The sequence below is a fragment of the Manihot esculenta genome, chromosome 7 (assembly GCF_001659605.2).
Source record: "Manihot esculenta cultivar AM560-2 chromosome 7, M.esculenta_v8, whole genome shotgun sequence".
In the NCBI taxonomy this organism is placed as follows: Eukaryota; Viridiplantae; Streptophyta; class Magnoliopsida; order Malpighiales; family Euphorbiaceae; genus Manihot; species Manihot esculenta.
Genome location: NC_035167.2, coordinates 3,131,634 through 3,149,477, shown reverse-complemented (window position 1 = coordinate 3,149,477; position 17,844 = coordinate 3,131,634). Strand labels below are relative to the sequence as shown.

Below are 17,844 nucleotides of genomic sequence, written 5' to 3'. Positions count from 1 at the left end.
AGAGTTTGGTTATTAAATCTCTTATAAATCCAACTGGTATCAGTTAAAGAATAGAAAAATTTACGATTATAAATATAATAAGGATCTATTAGATTATATCTATTAACGGTAATTTTTTATAAACACTCAATTTTTTTAAAATTTTAAAAGAGAGTTCTGGTGAAATATCGAGTGTTACGGTGCCGTGAACATTTTTTTAAAGGTGAAATCTCTATGATCTCATATCATATTATTAAACTCTTATCATATAATTTTATTCTACGCTAACAGGTTATAATTATTATATCGTATCAATATCACTCCAGACAACCAAATTGAAGATAAAAAGTTTAAAATAAAAGGTGAGAAAATTCTTTATCTAGTGTTTTTAAATTAGACATTAAAAGTTGATAATTAACTTTCACTTTTATTTCGTTTGTAAAGTTTAATTTTTATTAATTTATATTTAATTTTTAATTAGAGTTTAAATATCAATAAAATATTAAAAATTAATAATTTGTCAATAAATTCTATTAATTTATTTTATTTTATAATAGTGATTAACAAGTGATGACTTAAAAATAAAGATTTATTCATTTTATCCAATTAATATTAAGTGTAAATTGTTCATAAAAATATTATTTCAGTAAAAAAGTACAATAATTTTCTTTATCTCCTATAAAAATTAGAAAATTATTTTGGTATAGTTATTTATAGTATTAGTATTGAAATATATATCAATTTTAATTAAATAATTAAAATTTTAATATTATATGATTATTTGGTTTTATATAATGTAAAATTTATTTTTTTACAAAAAATAAAATGATTTAACTATAATTTATTTCTTGAGAGTTTTGGTATGTGGTTCTTTTCTCATATTCAGAAAATTTATCAATTTAATGAACATAGTATAAATTTTTTTTACAGACATATAATAGTTTTTAAAAAATTTAATAAATAAATTATATGTGGCAAATTTATTAAAAATTATAAAAAAACATTAATATCCAATACTAATAGGTTCTTATTTTAAAAAAGATATTACACCTTATTTTATCTTTTTATCAATATTTTTTAATATTATTAAAAATTATAACTTGTTTTTTCTTTGTGAAAAGTTTTTTTTTTCTAATTTTGCATCTTTTTATTACTAATAATCTTATAAAAAAGAATATTATTTTTCAAAAATTCTCAGTAAGATTTTTTTTGTTATCAGCAAAATACTTGCATTGTAAAACTGCAAATACAGCAGATTATTACACTAAAGATCACAGGGAACATAAGTGATATAAAATTCAATTCTGCAGTAATAGTCTAATTAAATAAAATTTTATTATAATATTTTTATTTAAATATTATGAAAATTACAAAATAAATTTTTAAAAATATTGTCCAATACGATTCAAATTTTATTATTTTATTATATTTTTTTCAAAAAAAAAAAAATAACAACAAGAAAACAAGTTCTTTCAAAATTAACTATTTGTCCATCTGTTAGAAGTGTTTCAGAAATGTCTGCGATCGAATAAATAGCTCTACGAATAAATAAATCAAATCAAATTAAAAAATAAAAAGATTTATATAAATATGTGAAAATCATTAAATATAAATACATTAAATACATATAACTCGATTGGTGAAATAGTATCTCTCTCCAAAAATTTTTTTTTTCATTATTGTACAAAGAAAATATTGTGTTGCGAATGAATAAAATATTGAAAAATTGTAATCTATTTTATAAAAAAATATTCATCTATAACGATGTAAGAGATAACAATAAAGAACGGATTAATAAATTAATTATTATATTTTTTAAATATTTTAAAAGTAAAATTAATAAATTTTGAATATGAAATATTACATAACTATAACTTATTAATAATTTATAATATTAAAAACATTATATATTTTTTTCATAAAAAACTTTGTTTTTACCTTATATTAATAATTTCTTTTAATTAACTAATTTATAAAGTATAGTTTAATCCTAAAAAAAATCCGGATATGCATTTTGAAATTTTGTTCTCATTTTATTTTTAGCTATAAAGTAATTTTTTTTATTTGAAAAATCAGATAATTACAGAAGAAGACACGTGTATATTTCCGTTTTCACAATTACAAAAAGCAAGTACGTCAGTGCAGCTAAAATCTGCCGCACAATATATAAACCAGAAAGACCCAGAGAGCGGCGAAACAAATCCCTAACAATTGCAATTCAAAATACGCAGCCTGCGAGTAATTTCATTTACTTTCACCGTCCAGCTCCGGCTGTAGATGACAATGAAAACGCCGTCGTTAGGGGTGGTTAACAGAGCCGCAGCTGGAGCTGGTGGAGCGAGCTCTGTGGGTAAGACGGTAATGATTACGGGAGTGAGCAGAGGACTAGGCAGAGCCTTAGCTCTAGAACTAGCCAAGAGAGGTCACACTATTATTGGCTGCTCTCGTGCTCAGGATAAGCTCAATTCCCTCCAATCTGAACTCTCCTCCGACCAAAACAACCAACATGTCCTCCTCAACGCCGATGTGGTATTTCCCCTTTGAAGATATTTTCTTGGTCAATTTTTGGTGTTCCTTTGATTGTTGTTGGTTTTAATTGTTTAATTTCGATGGCGGAGGATTTTTAGAGTTCTAATACTAGTGTGGAGGAGCTGGCGAGAGCTGTAATGGAAAAGAAGGGCGTTCCGGATATCATAGGTGAATTTTTATTTACAACATTTCCCCTTCTCTTTTTAAAAAATTTTAAATTTTTAAGATTTTTTTTTATAATTTGTTGATTTCTTGTACAGTGAACAATGCGGGTACCATTAACAGAAACAACAAGATATGGGAGGTTCCAGTTGAAGAGTTTGACGCTGTAATTGATACGAATGTCAAAGGAATAGCAAATGTTTTGCGTCATTTCATCCCTCTAATGTTACCCAACAAGCAAGGAATTATTGTTAATTTCTCTTCTGGATGGGGAAGATCCGGTGCCGCCCTGGTAAAATGAATTTCCCAAAATTTGATTTTTTTGTTGCTGTGCTCTAATATTTCCTTTTAGCTAATTGTAAATTCGGTATTAAAATGTGGGATTTAGCTCATTCAACAAATGATTGGTTTTATTTCTGATGTCTGCTGCTTGAATGTCAAAATTATGATTGTAGGATTTGCGGTAATGAATATTCTCTGCTTTACATTGGTTCTTCCTTTCAAGTGCGGTGCATACTTTCTGGATTTTCATCTGATCGTATTTTTTACAGGTTGCGCCTTATTGTGCATCTAAGTGGGCTGTTGAGGGTTTGACCAGATCAGTTGCAAAGGAGTTGCCTGATGGGATGGCAGTTGTTGCACTTAATCCAGGAGTTATACACACTGAAATGCTCCAGTCATGCTTTGGCACTTCAGCTTCACTTTACCAGGCACCCGATGCATGGTAATTGGTTTTCATTTAATTAGATTGTCTATGCGCTTATAAATGTTTTTAAAAAATTATGTATGCATTTTTGTGCATATAATTATGTTAATCTTATGGAAGAAGAACTTGCAGTTGATTATTGAATTGAACAACATTGTCATGAGCTCTAGTGAAAGCACATGAGAAAAGCTTTTAAGCTTATACTTCTTGGTCTCTTGCTGTTGTCGGTCCAGTCATGTGACATGGCTTCCATGTGCAGACAGCTCTCTGTCAGTTGTGACACTTGTATATCATGTTTGGTAGCAAAGTTGTGCTACCAGCGTAGGTTTATCTGTAAATGTATGTTTCACAGATTGTGTTGATCTTGCTTGTTAATAGCTATGAAAGAACTTCTATCCATTTCCTATTTGTGAAAATCCTAGAAGCCTTTCTAATTCTCACTTAACCTGCTCATGAATCATCAGGGCCACAAAGGCAGCTACAATGATACTCAATCTAACTGGAGCTGATAATGGTGCATCTCTTACTGTGTGATGAAAGTTTCTGAGGTTGCAATGATGCTTTAAACAGAAGCAGTTGGAGCACCTTTCTCACTGTGACCATCTGGACATTTATTCATTACGATGGTATCATGCCTTCAAACGAAAAAATTCTTCACAAACCAATGCTAATATTGTACTACAATGAATTCCATTCTTTTACTGATAATAGTCTTTACGTAGAGGGGTAACTTGCTATGTAGTAGTTAACCTGTTAGGTCTTGATTATTGTGATTTATGAATTGAAGGAAGTTTTCCCATGAGGTTTTGATCATGAAATTACATATAATTGATGAGCAGTTGGGGTATTTCATTGATATTTAATCGTGAAATTAACTATAATTGACGAGCAGTTAGGGTATTTCATCAAGTGAATATGTAACGCCATCCAACCATTTTACTTTTCATGAGTATGCTACACCTGAATTGGATTTCGCTTGCTGGTTAAATTTTTCTCTGTTAAGTTCTTTGCAGGTTTAGACTTTGTCAATTCCAAACACAATAAATCTTTGCATTATTCAGCTGAAGTAATGGGTTGTTCTTATGATAAATTATAATGATGCAAATGGTCTCCAAGCTTATTGCCACCATTATTTTTGCACAGAATCAGATGCTGATGAGATAAATATACTTTTTGAAAGATTGTATAGAAGCAAAACTTCCTGATAAAGATCTCTCACTCTTGCATGCTCCTTGTTTCTAATTTCAATGTACAAGGATGAGTATTCCGATGGAAGCAGGTGCAGAGTCGTGAAGAAACCTTTACCTTGGCATCTTGAGTTGTAGTGCGAGTCGGGTTATCTTGATTAAACCCTCCATTCTTCCCAATGCTGTGAGGACAGTTGGGCCGGAACTAAATGATAGGAGGTAGCTTTCTTCTTCTAACCCTTATCCCACATCAAGTCAATTGGCAATTCACACATAGGATTAACTATTTCTTGTAAGTTATACATGTAAGCTTATGATAATTTGTTAGTATCCTAGTACTGTTAGTGTTATATTCTTCACCATCGCTATTTAAATTCTTTTTTTTCCTTTCAATTGATTAGAATTGAAAAATACAATTAAAATTTCCATATAATTTTCTTCTGTTTTATCATGTATAAGCTTGGGAAGTCATCGAAATAATATGTACTATATAGTTATTAAAATTGCAAAGGTTACTATCAACATTATGAATTCATTGATGAAATAGAGTTAGATTATTACGGATTTCTTTTGCGGATAAACTTGATGAGAAAGACCATGGTTTCATTTTCTCGGTGTAATTAGAGATTCATGGACAGACAATTTTGCAATTATTTGAAGAGTACTCTCCCAAAGCTATTTAGAAATGTATTTTTGCCTCTAGTCTGCATCATGAAAGGAAGAAAGAACATTTTTGGATAGCTTTGTAAGGGTACTCTTCAGATAATTGTAATATTATATCTCGGGGACAATGGTTAGCAACTTTAGGATTCTAAATCAAGGGTAAAATCCTCAATTACAGCTTAGGGAATTAAAATCTGCTGCTGATAATATGCATCTTCTTTTCTGGTCCACATCACCTGTATACTCAAACGCAACATTGCTGCAAAGGTATATGAATTCCAGTGGCAAATTGTTTAATTCCTGTATGCGAATTTCACTTGCCTAAACTCAAACCCTCTTCTCTTAAATAGGTCGGTTCTAGTTTGGTTCTGATTCCATCAGGTTGTGGAATGCAGTTAAGATTCCTTAGAATCACATATGTTTCACTTATAATATTATGTGAAGATACACATGCATTAACACATTGATGGCAGAAGGAAAGCGTTAAGCTTTCTATGGAACTATATAATAAGGTCTATGATTGAGTTTGATTATTGGGTGACAAGCAAGTGCTTGGCTAATTATTCTGAGCAACAATCTCTGTATTCTCTCACAAGCATCTAAAGTGATGAAAGAAAAATATGGATTTGATTTATGAGATTAAAATTCGAGATGCTAGATCTGCAAAAACAGTTCAGCAATATCACTGTGTACATGAAGGAGACCCCCTATGTTGAGCTTTCTTTTCTACTGCTTGCTTGAGCCTCCTCCCAAGAGCAAATGCCAAAGGAGGAGGAACAGTCTTTCCTATCTGCCTATGCTTGTGATGATATTTCCTGCAAACTTGTAGCTATCTGGAAATCCCTACATGCCAACTATGGGACCTCTACCAGTGATGGAGTTCGACGGCAAAATGGTTCTCCTTTTCGTCCAGAGAAGAAAATGATCAAGTTTGACGGCAAAAATGGGCTGATTTAGACTTTTACCAATAAAAACTTGAGGGAAAAAGGACAAAGACAGAAGAAAAGTAGGTCTGACTAAGATACATTCAGCTGAGAAATACTTTCAAAAAGCCACAGTTTGCAGCGATAAAAAATTAAGGAAAATTCTTCTACACTCTCATCCAATCTAAAATTATAATAAATTTATCCAAAATGTGGTAAGACTCATATATATATATATAATATTTTAATTTTTCTTGATTGAGTCTATAAATCAAGTTGCATGCCCAAATGTGTGCAAAAAATTTTACCAGAAAAATATTAGGAAAAGACAAATAAAATCAAAATCCAAAATTCAATTACTTTTTTTTTTCATTTAACTTAAAGCATATACGTTGGTGCCGAAAAAGTGAGGGGGGTTTGCTATTGAACTTGTGCCTAGGATATTAAGTTGCAGATTTATGGGTTAAACTAAATTATGGTGATTATTAAGGTGCTGGAATCTCACCGGGTTGATGTCGTTAATGAGTTTTTTCACCTCTTAGGCCAGTAGTACTGTTCAGCTATGTTGATGTCAACTTCAGCAAGGAGGTAACCTTTGGATTTTGGCTGGACATGTGAACCATTGAAGGACCCAAGTGTCGCAGACCTTTTCATCGTTGTACTTCACTAGGTTGATCAGCATCTTCTAGTGGCTGGTTCTTAGTTCGACAAGGCAGCGATTGTCTTTCTGCCTCGCCGATTCTCAGTCCATTCAAGTCGAAGACCCACGGCCCAGCTGCTAGGTTTTTCGCTTATCATGGGCTTCAGCTTTTTCTTATTTCTAAATATAGATTTCAAACCTATGAATGGGGATATTCAAAGCTTTTCCTTATTTATAGATATGGATTCTAAACCTATGAATGGGGATATTTCCAAACCTATGCATGAAAATATTTCTGAAACTCATAAATAAAAAAGGAAGCGAGAAACTTAAAACTTCCACACCTAATTTATGATCTCTCGATTCGAGAAAAAAAAAATGAGGACCCAACAATTTCTTCACTCTTTCTGTTTCAAATTGGATGCTTGGATAATGAAGTTATATGAGTTGTTCCTTCGGCCTAATTTGGTGTTTTACCCTGAACCTTCAGCTGTTCACTCTAGCACAAAAAGAAATAATTTTTTTTGCATTAATTGATGGGGTTTACCATGTTTCATTTTTCCTATATCTGGTGTGAAGACGAGGGAAAGAGGAAAAGAAAAAGGATTGAGGGAATTGGAGAGAAGAGAAAAGAAGTTCAATTTCTACCCTTTTCTCTTTGTTTGGACAAAAATTAGAAGAGAAAATAGAGAAAGGAGGAGATATTCGATGTCTCAATTAGCTCAAAATATTTCTCTCCAATTTGAAGAGATGTAGAGAAATAGAAATCATTATATACCTCATGCAGAAAGAAAACCAACACTTGTGGCAATAAAGTAATTTTATTGGAATGAGAATGGAAAAGAAATTTGATTGCTTTTCTTTTCTCTTCATCTCTCCTCTTTAATTTCTCCTCAATTCCATTGCACAATTAAGGATACAAACAAAGTGAATTATCATGACTAAACTTATTCCACTAAAACATTCAAATCAAACCAAACTATCAAGTGAATTTCACGTTGTGCAAAAACAATGGGACATTGTAAATCGTAGTACTTCAATTTGTACGCAAAACCCATTCAATTTTAATTTTCTGAACACCAAACTCTCTCCTACATAGCAGCAAGCTTTCAAGCTGGCAGCCTCCCAGACTGTCCTATCATGCATAAGAACGATGCTTGACAACAAGTTTAGTATTAGGAAGAAGAGATGAATCCAAGATTTACGAAGGCAAAGTTATGAACATTATTGATTTGAATGGCTCAAATCATCAAAGCTTAAACAATTGGTGTTAAGTAGACAAAAATGTGGACTCTAATAGACAAACGGAGTAATTTCAACAAAGGTTCCAAACAGAAATCCACAAAACTTAAACACAACAAAATTCCCACTAATTACCAAAATTAAGCTATCAAACCATATAGAGATTAGAAGCACAAATCAGGACACATATGAAAAAGAAAGCTTAACATTTAGCATTTAGCAACAATATATCGAAAAACATTCAACACATTCCCATATAAGGAGTCAAATAAACTAACTATGAAAGATTAAATTATCCTGATAACAAAATTAAGTACTTGATCTATGAAGAGATATCCCTTCAAAAACCCCAAATTGCGCAACCTCAAAAAGTCGTTGGAAATAACAGAAGCATGAAAAACAAATCAAATTTTTAACGGTAACTCTTCTGGAACCTGGCACGAGCACCACGACCACCGAACTTCTTGGGCTCACAGCGTCTAGGATCAGCCACAAGCAAAGTCCTATCATACCTGACCAAAATGTCCTTGATCTCCTTTTTACTCTGCTCGTCCACGTACTTCTGGTAGAAGGCTACAAGAGCTTTAGCTATGCTCTGGCGGATAGCATAGATTTGGGAGGTGTGCCCACCACCTTTGACGCGAATACGCATGTCGACGCCGGCGAAACGATGTCTCCCGAGAAGGAGGATGGGCTCGTAAGCCTTGAAACGGAGGATCTCAGGCTCCACCAGTTCGATTGGGCAGCCGTTGATCTTAATTAGTCCTCTCCCACGCTTGCAATAAGTGACGGCTACGGCGGTCTTCTTCCGCCCGAAGCACTGAACGGACTCCATTCGTGTTGCTGAGGCTTCCATTGCTAGGGATTGCAGGAAGATGAAGAAACTGAGCGACACGAAAGAAAATCGAACAGACGGACGCAGGTTTATATACTGCGGTGCTAGGGCTTTTCGCTTATGATGAGATAACCATTGGAGTTCTCAAATATTACAAAGCTGCCACAGCTTGAAACGTTGCGTTTGGTAAGCACCATAGAGCCACAGTTTTTTTAAATAAGAAAAAGCACATTCTTAAAACAATTAGTATTTAAAAAATATTAAAAAAATTATTTAAAATTACTTTTTACTTAGTTATAATAGGACAAATTAATAAAATAATTTTTTGTACATTATTTTTTAATGTTATTTAAAATAATATTTTTTTAACTTTTAAAATTAAACTCAAATGACTGAAAATTGTAATTGAATGATGGAAAAATATGGATTAAATGTTTAAATTTACTGAAAATTTGGGTAAGTTGTAAGAATTAAAATTAATTTACTTTTCGATTATACTAAAAAATAAATTTCTGGCACCATTTCTTGCCACGTCGCATGACTTTAAGTCTGTAATGTTGTTTTTGGATTGATTTTTTTTCTTTAAAAAAAAAAAAAATCAGTTTTGATGATCCTTTCTGTCTGGAATTGATCGAGAGAGCAATCGAATCAGTCGCAGGCGACAGTGTGTGGCTATGGCAGCAGTACTGAGCTACTGCAAGCCTTCGCCATTTCTCCGCAAATTTCCATCTCTCTCCGTAAGTCGTCTCTCTTGCATTTAGTTGAGATATGACTGATATTAGCATATGTGAAGTGGGTAATTTCAGTAATTTTGAGGCGATTTTGGTTCTCCTTTTTCTTAAAATATTATGCCAAAAGATTGAATTTTTAGTTCTGGGTATTTGTTATATGTGCCAGTTCTGAATTGTTTTGTACAGATTTCAAGTCATTTGGACTTAGAAAATGATGCGAGTTAACTGTTCATTAATTGGAGTATATGAGCAAGCTCAGCTCATAATTTTTTATGATTATATATAGTGATTAAGTTATGTGATTATTTTGCTTCATTTGGATGTTCAATCAAAGGAATAGTTTTCTACTGCATTTTCCTGAATATTTGACAATTATACCTGCAATACTAGTATGATTCTACTGCCTTGATCCATTCAGGCCTTGCACCTTAATATTATCCAGTTGCTTCAGGCTGTACCTCTGCAAGAATCACCTACCGAGATTGAAATTAATCTGATCATTGATGTGTACCTTATAAATTATCACCCTCTTTCTTTTGAGTAGCAATGAATAACAGTCAGCTCTAGTACATGAAGTACTTTCTTGGATTCCCATTTGTACATGATTAGTGTCATGATGGTTCATTGCTTCTTTAAATTTGATGAGCACTTGTTAATGCTGATGTGAAGAAAATACTTGAATAAACTAGCTTGGAGTGCTTCTGACCTGAACATCCTTTCCTGTTAAATTCTTCTCTTGAAGATATGGTTACCTGTGTCATCTATTCATACAATAAAGATGTGATTCCCGTCTTACAATTCACACATATGTCCATGGTAGACATGAAGACATAATTGTATAATTTTTTGACTTGGAGACTTAAGAGGTTCTTATTCTTTCTGCGACAGCACCAATGGCTTGCTTCTCTTATTTTGGTACAGACACTCTCCAATTGATTGATTGCCACAATTTGGTCCCAAAATGGACAGTAACCTTGATTTAATTTCCATCCTCAATTTGAATCCTTTACTAAGAACTGTAGGGAAGGTGTGATGGACTGAGATTGTTTACACTTTAATTAAAAAAAAAGGATGATTCCGATGTGCCTGGTTAAGCCTGAATTTGTTCTGTATTTAATATAAGAAATTGTTAGTCCAGTTGATCAGAAGATTGTCGCTATTGTTTCATGCTCTCTCTCCCTCCCTCTGGCCTTTGTGTTCTGGCTCTATGTTCACACATGCACTTCTGTTTGGTTAAAATTTGTAGGGAAAACCATCAACCCAACAAAGAGTCGGCAGTTCAGTTCATGTGTGCAAAATCAGTGCACTATTTTGGGGATCAAAGAAGTCTGTGGAGCCAAGATTATCAGATTTTTCACAACAGGATTTCATTTTAACAGGGTCAGGCTCAGAGGTGTTTGCATTTGATGGTCCCATTGTAATTATGACTATTTGGCATCTTTCTCCTTGGTGTTTAATGGCTAATCCTGTTTATTGTTTTTAAATTCAGGGAGGCTCAGCAAAGCAAGTGGTACCTAAAAAAATATCAGTTTCAGTGATTTCTTCTATCTCCGAGGTCTCACCAGTTGAATGGGATGCATGCAATCTGGATTCCACTGGCCCTGAAAAACTTAATCCATTTCTTACCCATGGTTTTCTTTCGAGCTTAGAAGAGTCAGGTTGTGCTGTGAAGGTTAAGAATTGTTGCTTTGTGCAAACTTCTCAAAGTTTATATCATTACTTGTTAGTTTACATCTCATTTGGAGCAGATGATTATCAAACCAATTCTCTGTCCTTTTGCTACTTTTCCAATTCTAGATAAGGTTTCATTTTGTGAAAAACTTTTATAATCTTAAATAAAATTTGACTGCTTCTCTTCATCAGAGAGTGCATTGACCACATGTGAGTGTATTCTTTACACTTTGGTTTTTTCAGCACTAGGCTAGATGACAGTGAGCCACTTCAAGACCTTAAAATTTTGGTTCATTATTAAAGGAATTATGTGGGTTTAGATGTTTTATTTGATATTAAGATGTATGAACCGTACAAGTGAGCTTGAAATTTCCAATTATATTCTAACTTTTCATTTAATTGATTGCAGGAAACTGGATGGATTCCTAGCCACATTGTTGCCAAGGATGAAAGTGAGAATATTTTAGGGGTTGTTCCACTTTATCTTAAAAGGTTCAGTATCCACTGTATTGTCCATAAAGCAAATTCTAATATAGCTTCTCCCACAATATTTTCAGAGAGTCCATTAAAACACTTTTCTGCTTAGTATCATCTTACCGTCTTTGTTTGGATGTGCAGCCACTCATATGGTGAATTTGTTTTTGATCATTCATGGGCTGATGCCTACTATGGTTTCGGGTCACGATATTATCCAAAGTTCCAATGCTGTGTGCCTTTCACTCCAGTTACTGGTCCAAGGATATTAGTCCGTGATACCTCAATCAGAGATCAAATTTTTGATGTTTTAGTTTCTGCCCTAAAGGACATGACGGTCAAGGTGCCAATCACATTACAGTAGCTTTCACCTTTTTTCGTGTTTCTATAACTGGAAAATTCACATGCAAATATGTTTGTTTCTGCCCTAAAGGATATGATTTAGTTTTAGGAGGAATCATGAGACAATAAATTTATAACTATTTAGATTAAACAAATATAAAACTCAAAAATTGTTAATTCAATAATTATATAATTGCATAAATAAAAACTAACTTAACAAAGTTAATAAAGGAGATAAAGAGTTAAATGGTTTAGATAGACACATTAGGAAATTTGAGAAAGCCACATATTGACAATATACACCATGGGGCAATACTCAATAGCATCCAATTGCAGAAATTTTGGGGACCAACTTTACTACATTTATATGGATGCCTTACTAAGTCTTCGCACTTTCAAAGTCATTTGATCCTGTGAACAATTGCTGATTAATAGAAGTATTTAGATGGAAACTTAATTTTTCCAACTATTATTAGCCAAAGGGTGGAGTTGCATTCGGAAAAAAAAAAAAAGAAGCACTAGGGACAGGAGGCGATCTTCCCCTGGGAAAGGAAAAGATGACTTGTAGGTGGTGAGATAGATAAGACGCTCTTTTTTTTTGTCTTTTATATTATTCAAATCCATAAACACAAGCCACAGTTTGAATGGGTAAAAAAGATGTTGAGGGTGGACGTATATGTTAATCTGTCGTGGTTGAACCTCATCATTCGATTCACTTTTTGTGTTGTCCATTCCTTCACAATTCCTTACATAAAATGCAATGCATAATTATTTGTGGATTGTGCGACTTTAATTAATTAAGTTGCTACATTGCTGGTTCTCTTAGCTGAATTCTATATTGTTAAATTTTCTCTCAATAGAAGTTGTTGGTTTGTTTGGGATCTCACACTTTATACTTTTGAAGTGTTTGTATTCCCTTTACTGTCGGAATCCAAAAATTAGTGCTATTTCTAGAATTTACAATTTTTCTTATCAACATGGCATTTTGCCATTTGACAGTCCAAGGTCTCGTCCCTGCACATTACCTTCCCCTCAGAAACAGAGTGGCAGAAACTGAAGGAAAAAGGATTTCTGCAGAGGATTGGAATGCAGTACCACTGGAAAAATCGTAATTATAAAAGGTAAATAAACCATAATTTGTCATGTGAATCATGCAAATATTAAGATAAACTATCACTTTGCTTGCTGTATCGTGTATGTTCAACTGTGATGCTGAATTTCTAACATACTCCTTAAGGCACATGAAATTTTTTTGTGTTTGCTTAAATTTTTGTCTGCAGTACATTTTTTTGTATACCCTAGGACATCTTCCCATCCATTTATGGGTTTCCAACCATTCCCTCTGCTCCCAAATCTAGCCATCTTTTAATTTTGTATCAGAAATCATGCCGTCTTTTAAAAACCCTGCATAATGAGAATGGATTTATATATGCAAGTCCCTTGAATTTGTTGTTTGATTATCCCCTGTTCATCATTTCATATTTTAATCACCGACTTGTTTTGTTACAGTCAAATATGTTAACATAAAACTGTTATTATGTCCATCATGCAATGCAGTTTTGATGACTTCTTGATGGATATGAAGCAAAGTAAAAGGAAAAATATTCGTCAGGAACGCAAGAAGGTGCATCTCATTTGCTTCTTCATGCATACCAGTACTTGTATGAGTTTCAATCGGGACTTGGAACAACTCTTTGCAAAACTTGGCCTTAGGTCTCAGGATAACCGATCTTCTTTTCCCAATATGGATTATTTGAGAAAACACAAGGACACACTTGCATATGCTATTTATAATTAATAATAATTTATTTATCTCTGCCTTTTCCCCTCATATGGATTCTCCTTCAAGCAAAATGACATCAACTGAATTCTTTGTTGTGACCTAATGAAATTAACATACACAAGTGCCAGTTAAGCCTATCTGTTCGGTCTGTATAAAGAAGAAAAGATTTTCTAAAAAAAAAAAAAGAAGAAAGGTATAGTAATCATGGAGAAGTTTAAGAATAATCAAATATGATCATTTTAATATATTGCTTAAATCTACTACATGAATGTGACAGTGTCAAGAACCACTTGACTAAGAGATTTTGCACTGCTAAAGAATGGTTGGATACATACAAACATTTCTGTAAGCATAATTGTACTTTTTTTAACCTCTTATACAAGCAAAATTCAAGCTTTGGTCAGCGTGAACTGTAAATTGTTTCCGAAAGTTGCTGTCTTCAAGTGACCTGTATTATTAGAAAATGTTTATTAAAGAAAGATGATAATTCTTGGCATTGTCCCTCCACAATCTCTGAGGATCACAGCAGCATTCATTTAATCAAATCAAGAATCATAGTCTAGATGTGTCCTTTTTTGTTACAAGCAAATTTATTCTCCTTCCTCTCTGGCTTAATTAATGTTAAGTTACGGGTGCTTCTGGACTTGGCATCTATATTAAACATGAAAACCACATCTTTCTGAGTCAACTTCTAAATGCAGATTTCAGTGCAAAACTTGACTATGAAACGGCTGCGAGGTTATGAAATAAAGGTACTTGGTTATTTGTATTTGCAAATGATGCATGCTACTTTTAATCTATTAATTTTATAATCCATTCATGATCATGCTAGTAATTTAGTTTTCTATATGATGAAACTTTTTTGACCCTTGTAAAATTGAATCCCATGGTTATAGTGGGCATTTGTCACATTACTGGCAGGTCTTGATGTCTCTTGGAATTTATAGACGTGTACACTAGTATAAAATGAATGCTAATCCTGGAAAAAGTTCATGACCGAATCTTGAAAAGCGAACATTGGGAAGTTTATTCACACTGCTAACATTATAGTTCCTATGACACAGATTTGGTACTTGCTCTGCTTCATCAATTGGTGACTAGAAATAACATTTTTTTCTCTTTTGGTGGTTGGCAGGCTCACCATTGGGATTCCTTCTATAACTTCTACAGGAACACCACTGATAACAAGTTTGATCCATACCATTAAGATCTCTTTTTTTTTTCCTTCTTTTGAACAAGATTTATGCAATTCTATATGATTGCTAGAAATCTACTTGTTTTAGATTTTGTTGAATATCATGAGATGCTTCAAAATACTGCACTTACGATGTATCATTTGGGTTTTTTTCATAGGTGGGGCAGTCCTTATCTTACAAAAGATTTCTTTCATATCATGGGATCAAAGATGGGAGATCAGGTATTACTTGTTATAGCTGAAGAAGGGGATGAACTTGTTGCAGGAGCTCTTAATATTATTGGCGGAGATACCCTGTTCGGGCGGCTGTGGGGATGTCACCCAAGAGCCTATTATCCTAGTTTGCACTTTGAAGCATGCTATTACCAGGTTCAGATCAATTACTTGAAAGTTTCTGTTTCTAATTTTCTTATATTTTAGATGGAAAAAAGGGGTAAACAAGTTTCTTTGCATTGTTGTCCTAGAGTGATCTCTAACCCTTTGTTTGGCATGATTCATTTTGTAAGAAAAGAATTCAAATGAAATTTTACAAAATTATGCAAGAATTCACTTTCTTTTAAAATAAAAACTTTTTAAGTTAAAAAGAATTGAATTTTTTCATTTTAAACGAGAGAATTATTGAAAAATATATCAATTGAATTGAATTCTTATAAAATTCTTGATTCCAAAATGAGCTTAAAAGATGACTCCTCAGAATTGAGCCAGATCTGAGTCTCCAAGTATGATAATTTTTTACTGCAGACCACATTCTGCAACTTTATGTGTGCTATGTGACTTAGTCTATTAGCCCTATTGATCTTCTGCCTTCCATCGTTTAACTTCTGGATAGAAGTTATTTTGGGCTGTTATCCTCTCTGTCTCTCTCTCTCTCTCTGCCTTGTTGAGGGTATTCAGTGTCTCCATAAGTGAAAACTTGCAGTAATAGAAATGGTTTTCTGGAATTTCTGTGGTACTGATATTTGGCTAGCAATGTACATGTAAAAGTCTAAAGAAGATGAATAATCATTAATCCAAAACCTGTTCTTCATAAATAGGCTATAGAAGCAGCCATTGAACTTAATCTGAGCACAGTTGAAGCAGGAGCTCAGGGTGAACATAAAATTCAGCGAGGTTATCTTCCCGTGACAACTTACAGCTGCCATTACCTTGTTGATGAAGCTTTCAGACAAGCTATAGGGGAATTTCTAGTGCGAGAATCATCTCAGGTACTCTCATTTTCCTGGAATTTTTCAGTGATGTCAACTTGCTTTATTAATGAAATTGAGTTAGCACTCTTGCATTAGGACAGGGAAATCATGCATCAGGCTATCCATTATGGAATTATTTTTTATTCTGTTGCTTCTCGCACAAAATTACATTAAACGATACCCCTTGTATTTGTATTGGAGATGGAAATCTCTTTTCCTCAAGTCTTAGGATGGTGCTGTCAAGGTAGGTCTGGCCAGTGCCCGTTTGCAACCGGCCAGAATCAACAGTTCATCAGCCTGGACCAGCCCTGAACTGGCACCTAGGACTGGTTAAGGTCGTCCTGTTGGTCTTTTCTGTTGGTCTTTGAACTGAACCAGAATCAGTGATTCAAACAGCCAATTTTGGCTAGTTAAAATCAGAACTTTTTTTGGTAAAGAAAAAAAGTACTGCAGCTTTAGAGAACACCAGATGGACAAACAGTTTTTGAAAAAGAATTAAAATCATAAAAACTTGAATCTAAACCAAAATCGAATCAGAACTGAAACTGGTTTGGAGCCGTGGACTGGTCCGATGATGACTCATTCCTGGCCAAGCTCTTGAACACCTGCCGAACTGGACCGGACCAGCCAGACCTATATTGGAGGAATTACTTAGAATTTATGTTTATAAAATCTAAGGCCACCATATGAGGCTTTATTTTATCTAAAAGGTGCAGTTTTCTTATTCAAAACAATAAAATATATTTTATTTGTCTTTGCCTAACCAATTATTTTCTCATGCAGGTTAATCTTGTAATGCAACTAATTCGTGATTCGGGTCCCTTTAAGGAGGGTATACAATAGACAAGCAAGGTCTTTATATGCGTTCTATAAAATTACACTTGCAAGAATTTGTGCATATGTAGAACAACATTTTTGGAGAAAGAAAAAGATAGATAAATTATTTAAGAAAACTTTCCTCAAAACGGATCTATATTCTTTAATCTGTGGTACTGTTGGTCTAATAGCAAGCTTTAATAAGATCATTTATATAACTATTTCTTTTGAATTATGAGAATACCATGCCTGTTTGGATTACAAGTTATCTTAGTGTTCTTTTTATACTTTCTAGGCAGATTGGAAACAAATTGATTGATCCCTTTAATCCAGGGAAACTTGCTCTCTTTATAGCATAGGTAGTAGAAATTTTTATCACCTCAGCTATTTAAATTTTAAGCCCTATTCATCCGACTGAGGATGTAATTTTATTGATTTTTTAATTTGGGATTTGTAGTTTATAGTATCCTTTGATTTTTAAATCGAAATGATTTTTCAATTTGGAGTTTATATTCATTTTAAAATTTATTATTCAATTTTACACCAAAATATACAAAAATAGTATATTGTAATATAAAGTCTACATTAATATGAATTTAAAAATTATCAAATAATATTACAAGATACTAAATTAATATAAAATTGAACTACGTTCAGAACTATTCCGAATGAAATAATCAAATAAGATTTGATTTAATATTTCAAATTTCGATAATTTTAATCATTTTTAAAATATTAGCCAATTTTGACAAATTCAGTCATGAAAGGTTGAAATGAAG

General features: G+C 33.1%; 3 protein-coding genes across 6 annotated transcripts; 2 read left to right on the top strand and 1 right to left on the bottom strand.

The window, feature by feature from the left end:
- Positions 1-2,126: 2,126 nt before the first annotated feature.
- LOC110619782 (NADPH-dependent pterin aldehyde reductase) lies at positions 2,127-5,073 on the top strand. 3 transcript variants are annotated; one of them, XR_002488713.2, is made up of 6 exons: positions 2,127-2,508; positions 2,607-2,676; positions 2,769-2,962; positions 3,222-3,394; positions 3,841-4,002; positions 4,633-5,073. XR_002488713.2 is itself a non-coding variant. In XM_021763338.2 (5 exons), the coding sequence occupies exons 1-5, from the start codon at positions 2,257-2,259 to the stop codon at positions 3,908-3,910; spliced, it is 759 nt and encodes a 252-aa protein (XP_021619030.1). In that variant the 5' UTR covers positions 2,127-2,256; the 3' UTR covers positions 3,911-4,175. The 3 variants fall into 3 exon arrangements, 1 of the variants encoding a protein (XP_021619030.1); XR_002488712.2 differs by having other exon boundaries at positions 4,520-5,073; XM_021763338.2 differs by lacking the exon at positions 4,633-5,073 and having other exon boundaries at positions 3,841-4,175.
- A 3,147-nt stretch (positions 5,074-8,220) lies between these two features.
- Positions 8,221-8,940, bottom strand: LOC110618611 (40S ribosomal protein S16). Its single transcript, XM_021761785.2, has one exon. The coding sequence runs from the start codon at positions 8,885-8,887 to the stop codon at positions 8,444-8,446; it is 444 nt and encodes a 147-aa protein (XP_021617477.1). The 5' UTR covers positions 8,888-8,940; the 3' UTR covers positions 8,221-8,443.
- A 500-nt stretch (positions 8,941-9,440) lies between these two features.
- Positions 9,441-17,297, top strand: LOC110619423. Of its 2 annotated transcripts, XR_006351377.1 has the most exons (13): positions 9,441-9,603; positions 10,844-10,990; positions 11,087-11,269; positions 11,678-11,760; positions 11,887-12,085; positions 13,084-13,205; positions 13,642-13,708; positions 14,569-14,619; positions 15,003-15,055; positions 15,221-15,431; positions 16,097-16,267; positions 16,806-16,959; positions 17,033-17,297. XR_006351377.1 is itself a non-coding variant. In XM_021762862.2 (12 exons), the coding sequence occupies exons 1-12, from the start codon at positions 9,541-9,543 to the stop codon at positions 17,090-17,092; spliced, it is 1,410 nt and encodes a 469-aa protein (XP_021618554.1). In that variant the 5' UTR covers positions 9,444-9,540; the 3' UTR covers positions 17,093-17,297. The 2 variants fall into 2 exon arrangements, 1 of the variants encoding a protein (XP_021618554.1); XM_021762862.2 differs by lacking the exon at positions 16,806-16,959 and having other exon boundaries at positions 9,444-9,603.
- Positions 17,298-17,844: the final 547 nt, after the last annotated feature.

Bases quoted from the DNA above. Each gene is read 5' to 3' on its own strand.
- LOC110619423 (XM_021762862.2), top strand. From the start codon at position 9,541: ATGGCAGCAGTACTGAGCTACTGCAAGCCTTCGCCATTTCTCCGCAAA. The intron at 10,991-11,086 runs GTGTTTGCATTT...TTTTAAATTCAG, and splicing joins TAACAGGGTCAGGCTCAGAG to GGAGGCTCAGCAAAGCAAGT. The intron at 12,086-13,083 runs GTGCCAATCACA...GCCATTTGACAG, and splicing joins TAAAGGACATGACGGTCAAG to TCCAAGGTCTCGTCCCTGCA.
- LOC110618611 (XM_021761785.2), bottom strand. From the start codon at position 8,887: ATGGAAGCCTCAGCAACACGAATGGAGTCCGTTCAGTGCTTCGGGCGG.
- LOC110619782 (XM_021763338.2), top strand. From the start codon at position 2,257: ATGACAATGAAAACGCCGTCGTTAGGGGTGGTTAACAGAGCCGCAGCT. The intron at 2,509-2,606 runs GTATTTCCCCTT...GAGGATTTTTAG, and splicing joins TCCTCCTCAACGCCGATGTG to AGTTCTAATACTAGTGTGGA. The intron at 2,677-2,768 runs GTGAATTTTTAT...TTTCTTGTACAG, and splicing joins GGGCGTTCCGGATATCATAG to TGAACAATGCGGGTACCATT.